Source organism: Mugil cephalus, chromosome 14, assembly GCF_022458985.1.
Source record: "Mugil cephalus isolate CIBA_MC_2020 chromosome 14, CIBA_Mcephalus_1.1, whole genome shotgun sequence".
NCBI classification, from domain to species: domain Eukaryota; kingdom Metazoa; phylum Chordata; class Actinopteri; order Mugiliformes; family Mugilidae; genus Mugil; species Mugil cephalus.
Window position 1 is genome coordinate 15367560 of NC_061783.1, and position 21362 is coordinate 15388921.

At 43.3% G+C, this 21362-nt stretch overlaps 1 protein-coding gene across 9 annotated transcripts; it reads right to left on the reverse strand.

The window, feature by feature from the left end:
• Positions 1-316: 316 nt before the first annotated feature.
• Positions 317-21105, reverse strand: ubap2l (ubiquitin associated protein 2-like). 9 transcript variants are annotated; one of them, XM_047604850.1, is made up of 30 exons: positions 20999-21105; positions 19559-19696; positions 18781-18858; positions 18275-18385; positions 17392-17566; positions 16750-16854; positions 16581-16626; positions 14094-14138; positions 12836-12942; positions 12450-12509; positions 12292-12344; positions 12011-12096; positions 11665-11845; positions 11350-11536; positions 10899-11233; positions 10536-10708; positions 10184-10304; positions 9825-9900; positions 9497-9695; positions 9313-9376; positions 8752-9091; positions 7852-7940; positions 7693-7746; positions 7500-7581; positions 7058-7275; positions 6706-6811; positions 5402-5527; positions 3355-3422; positions 3065-3259; positions 317-1839 (listed from the first exon to the last, which is right to left on the reverse strand). In XM_047604850.1, exons 2-30 carry the CDS (start codon positions 19652-19654, stop codon positions 1744-1746), a joined length of 3672 nt encoding a protein of 1223 aa, XP_047460806.1. In that variant the 5' UTR covers positions 19655-19696; positions 20999-21105; the 3' UTR covers positions 317-1743. The 9 variants fall into 9 exon arrangements, with proteins under 9 accessions (XP_047460806.1, XP_047460810.1, XP_047460807.1 ...); XM_047604854.1 differs by lacking the exon at positions 20999-21105 and adding an exon at positions 20820-20983 and having other exon boundaries at positions 9825-9864; positions 10184-10274; XM_047604851.1 differs by lacking the exon at positions 20999-21105 and adding an exon at positions 20820-20983 and having other exon boundaries at positions 10184-10274.
• Positions 21106-21362: the final 257 nt, after the last annotated feature.

Genomic DNA, 21362 nt, shown 5'->3' on the forward strand with positions numbered 1-21362 from the left:
GAAGCGGTTATTTGGATACAAAGGTTAATCCAAATCATGTAAACAAAGAAGAAAAAGAAAAAAAAGCAAATGTCTGCAGATTTTCTGTTTGGTGTTTTAATCTGATCTCCTGAGGTATGCAACCAAACCCAAAGCCGCAGAATCAGATGGTTCACTCGCACCTAAAGTTTCATGGAACAAGCTGCTTCTCACGATGTGCCAATCGTTAGCTCAGAACATATAGTTAATGTATATAATGTGTGGTTAAACTAAGATGAATCCCCATCAAAACCCCTGGAAGAAAGGATGCTGCTGCATTTAAAAGCCACGAGAGAAGTATGGTTTCTTAAAAGACATTCACATCCAAAATGATGAAAATGTCTTTCTCTTGTTTATTTACTTAATATTTATATATTTTTACAAAATAAAAAAAAATATGAAACAAAAAAAAAGCTAACAAGTCTGCAAGGATTTGAGAAGGAAAAGGAGAAAGCCATCGAACAAACAGGGACTACAGTACTTGTGTTTTTTTTATATATGTACAAGACAAGTTTATCCATTTAAATCTTTTTTTTTTTTGTTGTTTGTTTAAAACGCACAGTACAAAAAGAAAAAAAAAATCACTGACGAAAAAAACAAAAAAAACATAGTACAATTTTGTCCATCAGTATTCAACGCTGCAGATTTCCTTATAATGTCAGAGGACAGGTGGTGGAGCGGGGAGGATGTGTGGGGGGGCCTCAGAAACAAAGAAAATAAAACACACTGGAAGGCAGACTGGGTGTGTATTGGCCTTGGAAGTCATTCTCAACATCGTTCAAAACAAGCGGGACCCTTATGCAACGCATCTCGAATTTATGGGAACTGTGCAAGCATTGGACAATTAAAAATTCTGTGCTAGGCAAAAAAAAAAGCACAGTACACAACCACGGCCCCCTGTGTGTACAAACATGCACGCAGTCACATGACAAACACACTTTCCTCACAGTCCAAGCCAGTGAGAGCTTGCTTATATGTCTTTATATATAATATATCTATATTTGGTAAAAAATAAATTTCACAACTCTACCAAATTTAGAGAATTGTTTCTTCAAACTAAAAATCACATAAAAAAAAATGAGAAGAAGAAGAAGAAGAAAAAAAACAAAAACAAACATTCAACAGCAAATTATTGTGTTTGGATTATTTTGCACGGGAGGGAAGTTTCCACTGAAATTAAAGAGTGGGGAGTTGAGGGTGAGAAATACAAAACCAGCCTGTCCCCCCACCTTCAGATATTCTTTCATTCCTCCCCTTCTGCAAGAAAAAGAAAAAGGGGGGGAAAGAGACAAAAAAAAAAAAGAAAGAAAGAAGACCATACAGGAAATGTTCATTCTTTTAGAAAACAGTTCTATGTTACATACAAGTGAAAGAAAAGGGGTGGGGCAGGGGGATTAACACGATACAAATTCCCAACACTCAATATTTCACCTTTTGATGGTGTATTTCTATTAGCATATAGCTCCGATCTTCCCTCACTTCTAAGCCCCTCCTGTCCCTCCTTCCCTCCCTCCCACCCATGCATCATTGACAGCGCTCGTTCTCTCGGCACAGCACCTCCTCCGACCGCGGCCAGAGCTGCAGGAGTGCTGGGCCAAGAGACGGGGGGAGGGAAATCTCTGCAGGAGGAAGAGGGAGTTTACATGTGGAGACTGGTTGTGGAAGGAGCGACGAGCCCCCTTTCCAGATCTGTCAACAGCGCGGGGGCCCCCCATGTTGCGGATGTTAGTTCGCCCCCCAGTTGTAGCTGTTGTAGGCCGACTTGTTGATCTGAGACTTCTGTTGGATGGAGGCGTTCTGGCTGCGCTGTCCGGTGCCGGTCTGTCGGAACAGGAAGGACAAAGTTCAACACTGAGCCGTCGCTTTGTGCCCGATGTTTAATTAAATACTGTGCAGCTTTATGACACGCGTTAGGGTCATTTATGAGTTTTCAACGGATCGACTCATCCCCTACATTTACCTATAGTCACATCTGTTAATGCACACTGTGTTTTCATCTCTTAGCGATTAAAGCTAAAGACATATGTCAAACACCATCACCATGACGTCTTAACATGATCCACTGTAGCTTTTATTGCTTTTATAAAAGTGCATTGTTTTAATTTTGTTTTGCTTTGATGTTATTGCTTAAATTGAAGTTTCATCTGGCTAGAACCAAGCAGAATTTATATAATATTTATATCAGGTTTGTGTTTATTTGTAAGTCAATCGATTTAATATGCTTCTTATGATATTTGAATTTTGTTTGGATTTGATATCAGATGTCAAATTGTTATAAATGAGAATGCATTCCTCCCTTGTTGAAGGATATTATTTATGAATCATGTGTTAATTAGCCTGTTACAGACAGCCCTCCCTTGTTTGTCATGTCTGATCTGTGTGGTGCTGATGGACAGCTCCTTGAAAACTGGAATACTGAAGGTGCTGCAACATGTTACAGATGTTGTGTTAGTAACTATGGAGCTTCCAACATTCAGTCCTTTATGTTCAATCTTCAAAAAAAATGCATTATACATGGCCTCTGCAGAGAATTTTAGACTTGGACTCAAATAGGCTGTGAACCACTGTTATATTACTGTTATAACACTGTATATATTTGCATTTTCCCCTTTTAAATCCCCATGAAACAGGAAGTGAAGAGCCATTTCATACTGAACATTTTTAGTGTTTCCTGTAAGAAAAAAAGCCCAGTCAGCTCCAAAGGCCAAAGCAGTGAGAAGTCAGAAGTTAGAGCCCTGAACGAAAGCTTTTCATTGGACATAAACATAGCACACGCCCCCTAGTGCAGAATGAGTCACTGATATTTTTAAATCGGTTTTCAGGAAACTCTCCAACACCTTAGTTGTTCATGTTGATACTGGCATTTAAGTGACGTGTGTCAAAGACATAAAAACAAATAGGGGCTTTAAACAAACTGTTAGTGGCATCAGACGTCAATATTTCCAGAAGACTATAATGATGCTCTTAATTCAAATAAGGATCATTTTACCACTAAACTCTGTACCAGCTAATTTGCATCTGAGTGAAGTCATGGCGTCAGCTCTACCTGTCCGTCCTGCTGCAGGTGGTGGTGCAGAATCTGAGAGTGGGGTTGTTGGTGTGGTGCCAGGATGTGCATGAAGGGGGCCGGAGCGTATCCGGCTGCGGCCGGGGGGTTGATGGGTCCGCCGCTCCCCAGCGCAGAGGGTAGGCTGAACGAAGCTGCTGGCGTCCCGGCGTGGAAACCCTGCTTCTCAAACGACTACAGGAGGAAACGGGTGCGGTCGTCACATTTTTTTTTTTTTTTAAATGGGTTTAAAGCTAAATTAGCCAGAATTAAATGTACAGATGATTTACCTGTGTCTTTGTGTAAACAGACCCTGAAATATCTGGTACTCCCGTGTTGCTTGAGGTCACAGAGACTCCTGCAGAGACAGAGGAGACGAGACAAATGAGTCCAAAAACAGGTCATCTGAACACGCAAAGGGCATCAACCACGTGGTTATAATCGGATTCTAACCAGCATGACTGCCATTTGGTGAATTAACAACAATGAAATGAATAAAGATAATTAATTTATGAAGAGAAAAGTCCAAGCGCTTCAAAAACAAAATACTGAGAGAAATTCCCGTGTGTGGACATCTATGTCAGAACGAGTTCATAGATTAATTCAGCAGAATTTCTCTTTAGCGAGGACGGTGAAGAGAGGCCAGTTAGAAGAGACGAGAGGAAAGATGGTGTAGCAGAGTTATCAGCTCCAGTCAGCTGCAGCGGTTCAAGTCCCACTGTATCTGACTGTATCTGGCGGCCTCTGCTCCAATTGTTCTGGCAGACACTGGCCCCCTGTATCGCCATGGAGACGCAGAACAGGGACTACTCGTTTGCTGACCGAGACGGGACACCGTGCAACAAAAGCAAACTCACACTTTCAAGACTTCGATCGGATGCTGTTACCAGGACAAAATGTTAGCGGCGTTAATTTATCGGTGAAAAGGTTGTGAGGAAGAAGACTGAACACATGTAATAAATAAGCTCAGATCCTTTAGTAAGGTTCTTGTAGGCGGAAGACGCAGGATGAAGTTATCGTTTCCCCACAGGAAGGGACAGGCACAAGTGTAAACAACATATAATTATTCTATGCACTCTCATGTCATCAAGTCACTTTTCCAAGGTCGCACAGCAAGTATTTTTTTTTGGTCTTACGCGAAAACAACCTGAATATTTTTGGACTCCCGAAACACAAGACTCCCGACCACACTGCCTTGAAGTCTATGATAATTTATTGTGCACTTTTCAGCATGTTGTGACATTTTCAAGACCAAGTGAAAGCAAAACAACACTAATAAACACACCGATACTAAAAATAACCGTCAGCATTTATTGATTTCTGTGAATCTTGTCTCTCAGATATATATATATCCTCTTTATGCTACATTCACAACAGCAACAAAAAGGCAACAGATTACAAGTCATTTTCTCTCGTGACACAATCTCACGTCAACCAATCGTGTTTGTTTCACCAGTAATTTTTTTTTCTTTTAAAGATATATATATTATATAAGACATGTGATGGATCACATTTCACTTTTAAACTTGTCACCAATAACACGTTGATCTGACTGTACTGTTGGTATCACTTCTACTTGGACAAGAGGCATTTTAAAAAAGTGTCTGAACATATGCATCGCTGCGTTTTCTGCTTCACAGAACCACAAGACAATAGAAAACACTCCACTGGTGGCTGGTGCAGAAACACTAATGATCAAACCCTGAAACAAACATATTTACGAGCCAGATTTGCTTCCATTCACGTTCCATGTGTAGTTTAGTGACACTCTTGCAGCATGTTTCAGTCATTACATACACACACTCTTTGAGAGCACAGCGTTATTTAGTGGATATGTCGTCGCCCTTTCTTTCCTACGTCCCTCATAGGACAGTCAACTCTGGAGACGGACATACCAGCAATGATAACATGAGAGAAGAGCAAGCGACACAGAGGAAACATGGGAGAACATCAACCAGAGTAACTCATAATCAGTTTGCAGCAGAAATGATTGTTAGACCCTGCAACGTTTTTGACTGTAAACCCGATAAATACCTAATAATTTAAATATGAAAGTTAAGTTGATGATGAGTTACCCTGGGAAAAAAAAAAAACAGGTAACAGAAAGAATGGCAAACAATGCTTTTCAGAGAGGCAGATTGCACTAGACTGTCTAAAAGCATAGTGTGACGGGTCTTCCCACAGGCACAGCTCATCAGCAATGAGGCAAAGGAACGAGAGCAAAGAGGGGGAAGAAGGATGGTTGGTGACACAAGGAGGAAGACGGGAGGGACAGGGTTTTTTTGTTTTGTTTTTTTTTTTTCTCGGCGTTTTAATTTGGCATGTGGCGGCACTCACCGACTCCAGGCCCGGTGACAGAGCTGGCTGGCTTGTTTTGTGCAGAAGCGGCAGCGGCCACGGCAGTGCCGTATCCGCCCTTACAGAAATCCCCACTCCCTGAAGCCTGGCCCACATCCTCATAGCCTGCAACAGTCAGACACACAGCCGCAGCCCACAGCGTTAGACACACCAGGCAGGGGAAGCAGACCCGCCTCAGATAGCATTTGCAAATAATTCGTAGCGTTCGTTTGAGGTTGTGCCACGCGGACAGGTTTGACCAAATTGTGACAATACCGATGGTGTCGAGTTCGTGCAATTATCTGAACTCTGACACCAAGCGCATCGTCCGTGTGGCAGAGCTTGTCTGTCCGGTGCAACAAGCAGGTCAGAATCAACGCCATTCACTTCATTTGCAAGTACTATTTGACCCAAGTCTGAGGGAGGAGGTGAGGGAAGTGAGGGGCAGGCAGGGCGTGTGTGTGGGAGGGGGTGGAGAGTGAGCTTGAGTCGGGTGATGGCAGAAAGCAGCAGATGGTGCAGCTTAGAACAAGTAGGTGTCACACGTGTTCGTGTCCCAAGGTGGATACTGAGTGATGAATGGAGTGTGAAGATAAACTACAGCATTACTGACAAAATAAAATAAAAAAAACAAAGAATATAAAGTGAAGGCCGCTGGAAAAAATATGAAACTGCTGAAAGAATATGGGCTCGAACGAGAGTCATAGTAAGAAATATGAGAAGATGATGGTTTGATGTGTTTATGGTGAAGCTGTGTGCAGGAGATGTGGTCGATGGTAAAGCCCTGGGGCAAAATCCCCTTTCTGAAATGAGCAAAGCAAGCCATGGAAGACAGCAGGAAACCAATGATCTCTAAGCCCTCTGGTTTTAAACTGGTGCAGCCAGTGCCACTGCTCAAGCCCCTTTTCTCTTTCCGGTTCCCATAAAAATTACCATAAACCATTTAATAAAAGTGACATTAGATATTTTCTCGTTCGTATAAAAACAGGCCCATTAGCGACGCATGTTCCTTAACGCGGTTTTCAACTTACAAATAAGATGCACTTCTAGTTCCTTAGCTGGACGGGAATGTTTCATAAAACCATGAACAACTGTCTTGTCACAAGCATAACAAATGCCATAACACAAGCACCATGTTTATGCTTGCAGATGCCGCAGCGCTCAAATGAAATATGCACTCCACAACCAAGAAAATCTATGGGCTCGTTGTGTGAATCAACACTTAGTTATCGGTATGCAAGTATACGGAGCGGGACCTGCATGACCCTCTAAACATGCCGTTACAACACTGTTTAGTCCCTCACCAGTGCTGTATCCATGGGAACCGTAGCCACTAGCCTGCTGGAAGGGTGTGGCAGATGCATTGACGCCGACATTCACACCGTGCTGTTTTGACGAGGTAGGAGCCACCTAGATGAAAACAAAGCCAGGTATGTGTTGTAGTTGAGTCAGCAAGACGAAAAGGCAAACAAAAAAAATCTTAAAATGATCTTAAAATTACTGAAAAAACATCTTGTATTCTAAAGGAACAATAACACGCGATAATCTGGTCCATACCTACCTATTTTCCTTGGCATAGTTTAATGTTTGCGTTTAGAGCAGGACAATAATCAAACACAGCAAAATTATCTGGCTTGTGGAGACAAGTTTTCTCACCGGAAACACAGCAGGTCCGTACTGGAAGGTATTGGGCAGGCCTGGCATGCCAGTGTAATATGGGAGGCTTGTGTAGCTGTAGCCAGGCGGCAGCGCGGGGTTGAGGAAGGGCTGCTGTGTCGTGTGATGCGTCTGGGTCTGATTCTGTTGCGTCTGGGCTAACGTGGTGGCCGGAGCCGGGGAGGATGCATCGCCTCGACCGAACTTCGATAAGTCACCTGCAAACGACGTGAATAAACGTAAGAAAAAGAATCTGTGCCATTTCTAAAAGGTCCTTGAACAAGTCGTGTTGGAAAATTCTCCGCTAATCACCAGAAATGGCTCTCAGTGCATTCCTACTAAATCTGTGAGGATTATTATATAAATTCAGTCCACATTAATAGCTACAAAGCTTGTTCCAAAGAGTATTTTTAATAGCCTCGGTTGTTTGAAGATGGCTCACCAGAGTAAGGGTTGCTCGTCAGGCTGCCCTCTCTGCCAGTCAGTGCTGTCGTGGGAGTTGCAAACGGGATGCTGTAATAATCCTGGGAGAGAAAAATATGATATTACTACAAAAAAAAATAAATTAAAAAGCTATAATATAGCTTAGTATGACTGTGGCTTATGTTTTTCTTTCTTGGAGAAATTACACTCACCAGCGGTATTCTTGTCTGCAGCATCTGTAGGTCGTCATAGCCGTACACCTGAGGCTGAGATTTACCAAGAAATTGTTATAAGACAATTACAAGGAAAAAAAAAAAAAAAAAAAAAACCTTTAAAGAACAGATATAAATTCTACTTTGGCCAGAACTTACAGGGTAGGCGTGCAGTAGTCCAGGGGCCACGATGTATGGGTTGGGCAGTAGAGGGGGCACTCCGGGTGGCAGGTTTGGAGGTGCTTTCCCTGTGTGTACAGAACCAAAGGTTAAATAAATAAAATGCTTTTATTGGTCCAACAAGTTAACCACCTCTAAACAATGCCACTCCCAGCCTGTCCGTACACACTACTGTCTGACTTGTACATGAAAAGGATTGAACCACATTTCCAGCTCACAAGGACAGACCGACTGCATCAGTCCCAGAGCTACAAATTTCTCTGGGAGCTGCATCGTAAAGGACAAGTCTGCATTATATCACATGACAAACTGAGCGCTGGCACAGGGAGCAGGAAAGAAAACTAATTTAACGCGTGTATGCATGACACAGAAACAAAAGGAAAACACTTCAGAGGAACAAATAAACCATCAACTAGATGAGTCAATCAGGGGAAACCAAACCGGAGAAGGTGAGGAAGTGGAAAGCAAGTCAGTCAAGACGAGTCCAAACATTGCCCACATGCCAAACAGTCTGTCTTTTGTTTGTCAGCATTTCATTTCAAAGACAAAGGTTGCACAGCTGTATATCGCACTGTAACCGCAGAGCCTTTAAAGTGCACAGGGTTAGAGGAAGTAATGAATTGTCATCAAAACATCAATATATCTTTGATCAGTACGACGCAAACTGAGGGACTCATTTTAACCGGCTACACCACAAAATTACCAAACCTAAGGCCAACTCAAGGGCAATGCGTCTTGCATGCTGAGACACAGTTTAAAGTAGGTCAGCCACACAATTTGATGGGCCACAAAATTTATACATTCGCAAAGTCAACTGATGACTGAAACACACACACACACACACAAAGCAGTGATATATTTGCGCTTGTGTCGTCTAACCTGAGGATGCTGCAGAGCTGCGTGCCGACGAGGAAGTTGCCGAAGAGGGAATGTTTGAGGTCGTCGCGGAGACTGAAATGGTGGCGGCGGCTGCTGCTGCAGCCGGGCCCCCCATGGAGGCAGGGTTGAGCCCCATGGCTGCCAGGCTGCTGACGGCACTCAGACCGGAGGGAGCCGAGACCGTGGCGGAGCCCACCGAGGAGGCCTGAGGAGCCCCCAGGGACACCTGGGCAGCAGCCACGGAGGAAGAGGAGGAGGGGACAGATGAAGACGGTACGGCAGAGACGGAGGAAGGGAAGGATGACGAGTGGAGGCTCGAGTCACCGTCTACACCGGGGTGCTGCAGAGATGAGAGGAAGAATGCGGTTGAAATGGATGAGATTACATTTCCATTAGAGTGAATGAACATCTAATGTGTCCATCTATTGCCACAGGAAATGCATCTTTAAAAAACAGTCAAAGAGGATGCTATTGAGCAACTCTTTTTTTTTCTTTCAATCCCGCCATAAAAAAAAAACAAACTGTGGTTTCTAGATTCACATGAAAAAAAAGAGAGCTCACCATTAAGCTTGAGTTGGATGTTCGGACTGAAGGAGCGAGGCTGCTCTGTTGTGATGGGTGAGAGCTGTAGAGAAAGAGGAAGATTCACACATTTCAGTCGACACCAGATCACATTTACTGCGTGACATAAAAGGTCACGACCTAAGATAGTACAAGTGGTGTAAAAAGTTTAGCTGCGTCTCACTTGTTGTGTTGAGGAGGGGGCATGGTGCTAGGAGGCAGGTCTTCATTGTGCCCCAGAGCGCTAAGGGACGACTGGTTGGATGTTGTCAACAAGGAGGCGGGGCCTGAGCCGCTGTCCGCCAACGTGCCCATGCTGGAGACGGATGCTGGCGTGACTGAATCAGAGGCCGGCTTGACTGACACTGCAGAGCCTGCTGCAGCTGGAGAGGGAGAGAGAACGACTTCAAGCATAAATTCCACAATGTAATGATATGAAAGTGTTTGTAGCAAATGTCAATTTCAGCAACACTTCACAGAAAGAAAAGGAGCGAGTGAATTAAGACGCATACCTTCCACAGATTGCGTTGCTTGTATTGAACTGAAGCCATTCTGTAAAACCAACAATGAAGGTGAGCTCACAGGTTTCTATGGAAACAGGCCATTGATAAAAAAAAAAGTTGAGGGCTTTCTGCCTCTTAGAAACCGTTGCCAAGAAGCTTGTTTGATGTGCACAGCATTTTAACTAGAGCTAAGGTTCGCCGCCAGTCAAGCAATACAATCTACACAACCCAATAAAAAAAAAAGAAAAAAAAAAAGAATGTGAAACAATGATATGGTGCTATCAAATAACAAGCACTTATTTATTTTAACGGGCTGTCCACACTGGCCCCTCCTACAAGCACAGCTCATTTAAAGCATTCGGCCTTACCTTGGGCTGCATGTCCTTCTGAGGGGAGGAGGAGACCGAAGGAGGGTAACGTCGTGTCTGAGATGCTCTCTGATCGTACAGGTCCATCTGGCTGGAGTTGGAAAGAGATGGAGTCGACTCACTGCAGATTACAATGAAATTGAAAGTCCCGAGTTTGACTGTGTTCAACTAGCGGCTCTAACTTATTCATAATTATAATTCAAATGCCCTTTTAAAAACTAGAAGATGCAATTAAGCCAATCGTTACAACCTATTACTTCTAACAGATGCCACATATCATACTTATCATGTACTATTCACTGGGAGGATTTAGGTTGTTTGATGTTAGATGTGCGTTTGAGGACGTACGAACCTGCTGGGGCTTGTGTAGAGGCTGTTCGGGACCTGGTTGACCGGTGGCGCAGTGGTAGGAGTGGACTCGTACTCTGGCAGCACTGGTTCTGACCCAAACTGCAGCGCTCCGAACTGGAGGTTGAGGCCTGAGATGTCTGTAGAGCCAGGCATCTCCACCGCCATTGCTGGAATCTGAGGAAGATCGGGGGCATTTTTGCACTGATATGATCAAACCATATTACTTGGGTCCCAATGTAACACTGAAATCAATCATGCTCATAATCTGTCACATCCTACAGTGTATCTTTCTTATCAAGGGTTGAGCAATTCAAGACTTTTCAAAACACTCTCCATCCAGGGATAATTTTAATCTGAGTGTTACCTTGGTTGTAATGGAGGTCCTCTTCTTCTGCTGCTTAAGTTTGTGTTGCTGCAAAGGCAGCGGACTTGAACCCTGGGCATCCGAGGAACTCGGGGAAACTTGCTGACCTATAGAATGGACTCCCGTCATTTTGGGGAGGGAGGAAGCAGGCGGAGGAACTGCATGGGGTGAGGATGTGGGTTGTTGCGGTAAGGAAGAAGAAGATGACGAGGAAGGAGGCAGGCCTTTGTCCTGCAGGAAAACATCCAACATGGACGAGGTTGACGTGGCGGCCTGGTAGGGCTGCCGCTTTGTAAAGGGCGTGTGGATCGCAGACTCCTGCTGAGTCTTCATGTCTGGACAGTGGTGAGGGAGAGCGGTTCGAGTTTAGAAGGCTTGTTCAGATTGTTTCACACTGGAAATTATTATTATTAAATATATTACACAATATTAGCATAGGGTGTTGTCTCACCATATTGTCCCAGTGACGTGTCCCAGGATGAAGGAGTTGTGTTGGGAGGTCCAGTCTGGGAGTGTTGGGCTGCCAGCTGGGCCAGTGCCTGGGCTGTTTTGTACTGCTCCAGGAACTGGGAGCCAGTGGTCCCTGTGGTAGCTTTAGGGTCCCCCACTTCCCCAAAACCCTTGCCCAGCATGCTAACCTGCAACGTTCATAACACATTGTTATCACAAATAATGAAATATATTGGTTTTATATTAGTTATAATGACATGCATCAACCCATAATGACCTCATGTGAATTGTTTTTTTTTTTTTAAGGTGTTCTTACCATGCTGTGCTGGGTGTAAGGGGTGCTGGAGGATGTTTGGGAGAGTGGCACCCCTTGCTTGGAGTTGCTGAAAACCAGTGATTGGGACAAGGAAGGGGGTTGGGTGGCCTCCATGGGGGCGTTTTCTGTCTCTGAGGAGGAAGACGGTGGTGTCTTCCCCAGGAGCACCGCAAGGTCAATCCTACAGCGAGGAAGAAATATTAGGTATGAATGTCTGTGCTGTGTCTACTAAACATGCACATTATTGTCTTGACTCTAAGTGCCCCTTTTCCTTTGCCTCAATACTCTGCAAAAGAAATAAATCTACATATCGTAGATGCTTGAACCAGTATATTTGCTTTCACACCTCTGTCCTTTGGTGATGGTGACATTCTCTTGAGGAAGAGGCATGGACGCCACACTGGAAGCTGTGAATATCTTGGTCTCCGAAAGCTGGAGGAGGAAGATGGAAAGAAGTTATATTTGGCAGTACAAAAGTAAACATCCACAAACTAAAAAGTCTCCATCTCCAGTCCTCCATTAGTGTTGCCGCACTTAACTCTGTTAGGGCTCAATTTATTCTTTAGAAGTGCTCAAAGCACCTAATATTTGGAACATGTGCACGACGTTAAGCCCTGAAACACTCACATCTTCATTCCAGTCCTCAGTGCCCCACTCCTCTGTGGCAGATCTCCAAGCACCTGTGAGAAAGAGAAACAGTTTGATACTATAATGTTGGAAAAAGAGTGGTTCAAGCAGAATGAGGAATGCATTAGAAAACAAGAGGGACTTAAAGGCAGGCTTACCAGGAGCAGAGTCAAACTTGGGTGGGTAATTTGTTCCCTCTCCTGCAGAGTATTCCATCCCTGGAAATGGAGACAAAGGTGAGGATATCATAGCTAATGTAGTGTAAAGTCCCATCGATGGACGGACGTAAAGACATAAAGATGTGATATGACTAGGATCCAGGTATTTCTAAACCTCGCACATCAACAAGAAAAGCTTCCACACTAGGCTTCAAAAAGAGAATTTCCTTTGAACCTCAGCAAATCGCCCTTTCATCTTTACTGCAGGAGCTTCTTCGGGGTTGCTGAACGCGATTTGTAAAATTGTTTGGACGGTAAACAGATACGGAACTGATAAAATTACCTCCTCTTATGAGAGGGCAACCTTTCCTAATAAATTAACTTACTAGCTCCCTCCTCTAGCTCCATGTTTCCTGTGTTGTTCCAGGTACTGCCCCCTCCGTAGTTTTCTTCTGTCTGGGTCGGCTCCGCGTAGTCGGCAGGGTTGAACGTCCTGGGAAAGACAGGGGTAAGAGTTGAGAACTCAATCCATGTGCACACCGTTCCCAAAACAGCTGAAGGGGTGTCAGCACACTATCAAGTCACAGCTGGATGCCTGCAAATATTTTTTAAAGGGTTAAGCAGAAGCAGATCCCCATTCAGTATTTAATGGGGTTTAAACCACCACAGATTGAGCAATTTTTTTTTTTTTTGCACATTGAACTATGGACAGTCTGAATATATCCACAAGACAGCTGTCATTTTTACTTGACTAGACACTTCAAAAAAAATGAATAACTGGGGTGGCAGCAGGAAAACAGAAGAGGAAAACACAAGAAAGTTAAGCTGGGCTCAGACTACGTGGGCTTTGGGCTGATTTATCCCCTGATTCACCCCTGTTGAGAGTCAGAGGAGAAATCATTTTGTTACCTCTGTGACTGATGTTTGGCCAAGATTATTTGGAAATGTGAAGAGTTTACAGATCTGGTCTTAACTCCTCCAAATGGCTCGGAGGCTTATCTGGGCCGCCTTGATTATTATCAGGCGTGTTCTAGTAGAAAATTGTTGCGACACTGTCGATTTCATTTGCATCTGCTTCCCAAGTCTTGCAATGTGTGTGTGTGTGTGTGTGTGTAAATTAGAGATTAGAGAGCAGAATATGTTTGAGGTTTAACCTTTAGTGGATGAGTGAGTCTGAGCCCAGCTTCAGGAGAAATCATTACTCTTCAACAGTTTATACAATTCAAAGGAGGACGACCAAGCCTCTACATACAGTTTTTGTAGTTTCTCAATGACTCTTTCCCGGTACGGCATGTCTCTCATTAATTTGACACATCCGTGTATGCTGGGAAAATTACAGCTGGTGCAACCTAGCAACATGATCAAGTGCAAGACTTTTTCTTTTGAGTCTAGTCAAGGCAAGCAGCTTTCATTATTTATCTAAAGATCGTTCCTGTGGAAATCTAGATGCATTAATGGCTTGCGTGAACAGATTTAAAGCTAAATTTTAATAAGGTCGTTTCCATTTCACATTGTATTCATAGAAGGAGGCATAACATGTTCTGTTTGGATAATGTCTTGTATTACACATCATCCTGTTTAATGGACCTGAAGAGTCTCCCTACAGAAAGCAAGAATAAGACACACCAGAGGCGATGCACTCACCTCTCACCTCCTGCAATATCATATCTGGACCCCTTATCAATCTGGCTTTAGAGGAAAAATAATGGCAACAATTACAATAGGAACAACAAAATAAAAGGAGAAGATAAATCTTTTGTTTTTCACACCACAATCCAGAGCAGCAGCATAAGCAAAATACCGTCGAGCTGCCGATGCCAGGACTGAAACAACCACTCTACACTCACTCTATGATGCAAAGCAAGCCAGTGTGCTTTTAGTCATGGTAGATCAATACCAAGTCCAAGAACCCCGGCACACCAGAAGAATAGGCTACACAATGCAGCCACAAAATCTGTTGCAAGATGATAGCGGCTATGCAAGAGTATATGCAGCAAGTCTTTTCATTAAAGCAGTTTGTGCTGGAAAAACCCCTCAGAATTTCCAACTTTTAAATAAAACTAAAGTCTATTTTCTTTTATTGTTATTTTCTTCAAGCCTGAATCAACCTAAACCTGATGTTCACAAGAACCTCATTCTCCATCAGAGGCAAACTAACCCTCTTACAAACATTTTGTGCAGCTGATTTTTTCCCCCCCAAGTCGAAATAATAGGAACATATGGAGAGCAAAGTGGAGTAATCTCACTCACAGCTTCTTTCGTGCAAACACAAGTAGAGAATTGAAATACAAAGCCGTCTAACGGTTTTCTTAACGAGGCACCACTGTAGAGGTGCAAACAAAAAGGCTGGATGAAGTCACGATCTCTCGTTCTGCCACCAGGTTACACCAGCTATACAACCAGTCTGAATATACCACAATACAGATGTGGACTTCCGGTGTAGGTGCAGCGAAGAGGTAATAACTTTGCTTTTCTGGCCATGCTTAGTGACACATGTAGCATCCGTTTATGCCTATCTGGATTTCCTGACCAGACTAATTACCAAATACTCATTCCTCCTACTGGCTACTGAAGGAAAGCACGAGTCTGTGTGGGATTTGTGGCAACAGGAGTTCTTTTCCATGCGCAAACTACGATTAAAAGAAAATCCCCTTTGAAATAATATCACGTGTCGGGCTAAAAACCTTCATATTCAATTCATTTGAGAAATTCTCTTCAATCATTTAATTCTTTTGAGGTTTTGTTCCAACTCTGAAACAAATCTCTTTGATCAGTAATGAAGTGTGATACTCATTTCCTTCCAGAGCTCACGGCTTTCATGCTAAAGCTCTAAACATGTGTACGGGAGGTTAACAGCATTAGACGCCTTAGCATCATCTTAAAACCATAAAATACCAGTAAAACATATCACACACACACACATCCTAACCTGACCACTATCATCGCATCGCATAGAAATAAACTGATTAAAGACCGAATCTTCTTGAAGCCTGATTCCTACAAAGCCGTGTTTGCTCCTTTAAGTCACTGCGTTAAATCGACACCAAGCTGGAAACTGTGTGTGCCAGCAACAAGAAGCAAAAGCAATAACAGAGCGGCTGAATGGGGGGGGGGGGGGGGGGGGGGGGGGGTGGTGGGAGGTGGGGGTAAGGTAACATGAAAACATCTCGATAGCACAGCATATGCCTGCGAGTGGGAAGCCTCGACGCTAAATTTCATAAGAAAACCCTATTAGTCAAAGTCAAACACTGCCACAGTGAAACAAACACATCTGAAACTACAGGGAATGTTTACAGGACCAGAGGACATCAAAAGCTTATACAAGCTTACTGTTTGCACCACCACTTCAACAAACATCTCATAGGGAAGCTCTTAAGTTAGTAGTGCCTCTGTGTACAGAAGATGTTAGTGGTATTATTACCATAGCACTGAAGTACACATTCAATATTTTTGATTTAATGATGAAAATTGGATTCAGACTTCTCTGAGGAGGAAGCCACTCAGACTAACATTACTAGTAAAAGCCACTTTATATATCGCATACGCTACTTCAGCAGAACCACAACCAAATTTAACCTCTGCAGGGTAACGTCACGCTTACACCTGACTGCTAATCAAATCCAGGAAATTTCTTCTTATGACAACTCAAATCCTACATCAGCGATTGACGGCGACAGTAAAAGAACAATGAAATTAGTCAAGAGTGCCATCAAAAGTTGAGAGAAAAATTACTTCCTCTGTTATGACACTTGACTGTCAGCATAAAAAGCTAACCCGTCAACTGACATGCTATTAGCTGCACTCGTGTGCGTACACACAGAATCTGATCCACAGAACAGGCAAAACACAGCCCAGGGCCAGAGAGCACAGACTGTAAACTTAAGCAGTTGGATTTCTGGTGCCCCTTTTTAATGGCTCAATCCAAATTTCAGTCTAAATAAAATGTTTAGACGCTGCATTCTTTGAGATATTCAACCCACGCTGTTCCGTCCAATTGGCTGTCATATGTCCTCCCTCCCCTGGATTAAAGCTTAACAATAGACTGGGGGTCCTGCTCTCTGGTGACCATGGCAACAGGTAAAAGTGGAACAAAAGGCCCTCTGGATTTAGGCAACGCAGGTATTCCCTTACCCCATGCCCTGCGCCGAAAATCTGCCTCCTCGCCGTCCAGATACTCCTGAGGAGACAACCAGAGGTAACTCAAGATTCCCTTGTCACAAGTAAGAGTGGAAGCAGGATAAGTTCAAATTAAAAGAAAACTAATGCTTCCATGTTATGACAACTAAAGGGGACTACTTACCGACAGTTCCCCTTCCTCTGCCTCTTCCCCTTCGGCCTCGCTCTGCCCCTCTACCAGCTATGCCGCCAGCTTTGCCTCCATCCAGGCCGTTCTCCTGACCACGAACTAGTTATGAAGAGAGCAAACGGCAGGACATTTAGACACTGCACGGTCATCAAGGTACTCACTAATATGTGTTAATAGTCTGCAGAGAAGCATCAAAAAAAGTGTGATATTGCATGGCATCTTTCACGCCAACAAATCAACGGAAACACGTGGGTCCGCTCCAAATGTGGACTCAATGCTTAATGTGGGTGTCCACACACGTCTTTTACCTGATCAGATCGCCCAGAACTTAATACAGGGTCTGAACAGGCCCATAGACGACATAATAACAAAAGACATGCAAGGACCTTTAATGTAAAATGATACAGAATGAGTAGCTATTGCTACGTTGCAAAGAGTGTTCACACAGCACAGAATATTGTAACATTTTAAAAGGTTTTCTATTCTCTTCTTTCATTAATATTGTGGAACTTTTTACCACATTTTTATTTTCTTTCGTAAACAGTTCACCAAGTCTTTTATTTGGAGGAATCAATTGGCTATATTTGGACAATAAACTATAAAAAGTGAACCAGGAAAGATTTGGTCAGCACTTACACTCTCTTCCCCTGCTGGCTCCGCGGCCCTTACGTGGCGCTCCACCTCGACGACGTGCTGCATCTTTCTCTCCTCCCTTCTCTCTGTTCTCTTTTCCTTCCTCTCCAGTTTCTGCCTGGCTGGTCTCCTTCTGACCCGACACCCCTTTCTTCTTGCCCACCATTTCCCAGGAGTCCTTAAGAAACAAACACAGCATTAAAGCGTTGTTCGATTAAGTGTGCTGCTGGCCTCACTGATGGCCTGGAATCAGTAAGGCATTCAATTTGGAGAAATTACTGGTCAGCTCACTACCCAACTGGGCATACAAAATTGCTGCTCATGAAGTTACGTTTTTCTTGCCAGGTAGGGAAATACACTATCTAATCTAAATCTACGTCTGACTAGTGGGGCCCCTTATATCACAGTCAAAATCTGCTCCTCTTATTATTTATTCAGCAACGAGTGTTATTGATCTAGCTCGTTTTAGTCTTTTCTCCAAAGAGGCGGTATCTTGACAATCAAAGCAGTTGACAACCTCTTATCAAGTGTGATTCATGAGCTTGCAAGATGCATTTCAATTCTTTTATAGTTTCAGTTTCCACCCATGATCTGCTAGTTTTATTTATATCCAGGCATGTAGCCATGCTGTTTTTGAAAAGAGTCACTTCTCTTAATAGATCACCATGTCAAACTGACAACAGAAGACCACTGAAGATATACAGCAAACATATTTACACTGAACATCTCTATACTTGATATACTTCTTTGTCAAAGGTGGAAAACGCTTCTCTGTGTTTTTATCTTCACAGGGTTAATATCAATATTTATCCAATTCTGTGTTGCACTGATTTCTCCAGAATCTGTCCCTTGTAATGCTAAGCCTCCACACAAAGCCGATACTCACAGTGTCTGGGCTACCCTCCAGCAACACGTTAATGGCTCTGTTGACATCCCCATTGCAATCATGCAGTGCTATCATGGACTCATCCTGGTCCTTGCCCGTGATGTCAATCAGCTAGAAAAGGAGGAACATCGTGATGAGACAACAAACTGACCCTCAGCTGACTTTTACAGCCTGCAAAAGAATTCAGCTTACAACAGGTCACTTACTATTACACACACTAAAGTCGAGTCTGCAAAATACAAACTCTCCAACAGCATTTTAGTTTGTATGTTCCTCATAATTATTGTTTACAGACCAAATATAATTTAATGCCAGATTCTAAAAAGTTGAAGTTTAACGCAGAGGAAGAAAGGGTTATCTGGAAGCTGTGCATATTAAGCAAACAAACAAAGAATAAAACACAACTGACACCTTCACATCCTATGCAAAACAGATGCAACAATATAGCCGTGTCTATGGATGTAGATAAACTACACAGCAGAACAAAAGGTTGTGCATCTGCTCACCTGTTTGACCTTCTCTTCAAAGTCTGCATCATTGTGGTCTGAAATCATCTGTGCGAGTCGGATCTGCTCTGCGGTAGCCTGTTCCAAGAGAGGCAAAACATCCAATATTAGCATCAGAAAATTGAAGCACAAGATTTGCATTCATTTAAAAACACTGATAAACTGCATACAATGTGTGCATTGATGGTTCAATTAATCATTTTACTTAAATGGGTTTTTGGGAGGGACTTTTTTTCATAAATATTCTAACGCGAAAAGGCAATATTCTCAGTGCTTTCCTGATCATCTGAAGATGATCTCAAAAATCAGGCAAACTGCACATCAGCTGGACAGAGACAAATGTGTTTGGCTTTTTCTTTACAGCAGGTGCCTTAAGATTTTTGCAGCACTTCTATCAATAACTAATAACTTTTCCCCAAACAATATTATATCGCATATTTAACATTGAGCACTGCTTAGTGAATAATTTCATCCATTCGTAAACTGCTTTGATGCCCAGAAGAACTGAAGCAATTGTCAAAATGTGCCGTTAACAGTTGAGGATATTCTGTTGGACCTTGCAAACTGTAGTCGGCTTATCAAAAGCATTAAATCTTGAGCTATGCATTGGGTATCTTAAGGTACAGTCCCAGCTGTAGATGCATATTACATAAGTTTGCAGTCACAGGCTCTGCATAACAAAACAACTACTGTTCACTATTGACCCCGCTTGATTTGCCTATATCCATCCATGGTGTAAATCACTGTGAATCTGGGCAGTGTGACAGGTGAGAGGTACCTGAGGCCTCTGCTTGTGCTGTGTCTGACTCTGTGTCTGGCCCTGTGTCTGCTCCCAGCTGCCCCGGGCTCGGTTCCCGCCCATGGACGTCATCATTTACAGTATATACAAATAACAGTATTTACAAAGGAATAACACCTGGGAAGAAAAAAAAAGAATGATAGGAGTGTTACAGACTTGTGACCATGACCTATTTCTGTCATATACCAATGTCTAGTTCACTCGCATACAACTTCCTCAATCTGCCTGTTATTGTGTGGTGCTGGTGAGGAAGCTGGCAGTAGTATAAGCTTCATTTTCCGAGACGCCTGCAAAACGTTGACAAAGGATGTTTTTCTCCCCCTAAAACCAAAGACATCCGTGGGCTTGACCCAGGAAATCGGAGCACAATGATACAGTGGGAGCAAGTGCATAACATCAGCCAAGTTATTTACCTCCCCACAACACGATGCAACGCTGTCTCTATCAAAACAGAAGCGGAGGTGTTTGGTTAACCTATATTGTCAGGCGACAGAATAAGATCGCAAAGCACATAACGTATAGATTTTTTGGCGTATCGAGAGATACGAACACATACACACATATGGCAAGTGCATCTACGTTTGATAGCAATGTGTTAACCTTGCTATCGACTGTAACTCCTTAATCTTGCATAGGTTACGTAAAACCCTGTTTTGACTAGTCACACAAACAAGGCTAAAGCCAGGGCCCGACGATCACGTCCATTTTCTACTAGCCAGCCACATGGCCAAAGTGCTAGCCCACTAGCTAATACTTGAGGTGAAAGAAAGCGTCCAGCTTTGAAGCCTCGGTGGGCTTCCGCTTCTCACGGCTTCACCTCATGGCGACAACGAGGCTAACGTTAGCAGCCGCTAGCTAGGTAGCTTACCTGGTGCCGATACAACGACGCGTTACTAAGGTTAGCTCGCTTAGCTTGGAAGCAAACTACTTAATTAGCGCACCAACTAGCAGCGGACGGGAAAGCTTTCGTGTTCGAGCAGACAACCCAGAAACGCCCATGACACTGGCTGTGTGCTAACGACCAGTAGCCATGCTAACTTAACGAAGAAACGTCGCTTCGCATAGCTGAGCAACGTTAGTCGCGTTAGCATCTTCACATCCTGCACCGGCGCTCTGCAGCATTTAAAACCACTGTAGCCGCGGTAGGATGCGACACCCGGGCTCTTCGCACAGAAAACACCGAGGCTGCAGGTAGGCCTGCAGGCCCCTAAAATGAAAATAAATAACAGGCGATACTGACCAGAAACCCGGCTCTATGTTAAGACACTGCTACACAACCGGCCGACCAGTGGTCTCGCTGTGGACCTTCTAGTCAGTTTCAGGACAGGATATAACTCTTGAACACCAAGTTGATACAACTAAATTGGGAAAATAAAACGAGCCGACTCGCTCACACAATAAGCGAGAGACTGAATTTACCTGTTTCTTTTCCACTCTGACACCACGGAGAGCTGCGTCACGTGGTTTACAGGACCCACAGCATGTGACCACTCACTGATATAGTTTCATACCATCATCCACTCAGTTATTATGACATGTCAGTGCAGGAGATGCACAACACGGATGAAAACAATATTTTATAACCAATATGCACGTGTATTAAATTACACTTCACGCAGCTGCTTTAAAATAGAATGGAATGAATAAAATGTATTTACGAGCTAATCTTCTTTTAAGTTTACATTTCAAGTTTATAGTTTATATTTTACATTATTTTATTTTTTATCACTGTGTGAAATTAGTACTGTTTTTTTTCTGTCTTACTTTTTTTTCACTACTGGCT

Bases quoted from the DNA above. Each gene is read 5' to 3' on its own strand.
- ubap2l (XM_047604850.1), bottom strand. From the start codon at position 19,654: ATGATGACGTCCATGGGCGGGAACCGAGCCCGGGGCAGCTGGGAGCAG. The intron at 9,092-9,312 runs GTGAGCTCTCTT...TCATCTCTGCAG, and splicing joins CATCCAACTCAAGCTTAATG to CACCCCGGTGTAGACGGTGA. The intron at 3,260-3,354 runs GTAAATCATCTG...TTCCTCCTGTAG, and splicing joins CTGTTTACACAAAGACACAG to TCGTTTGAGAAGCAGGGTTT.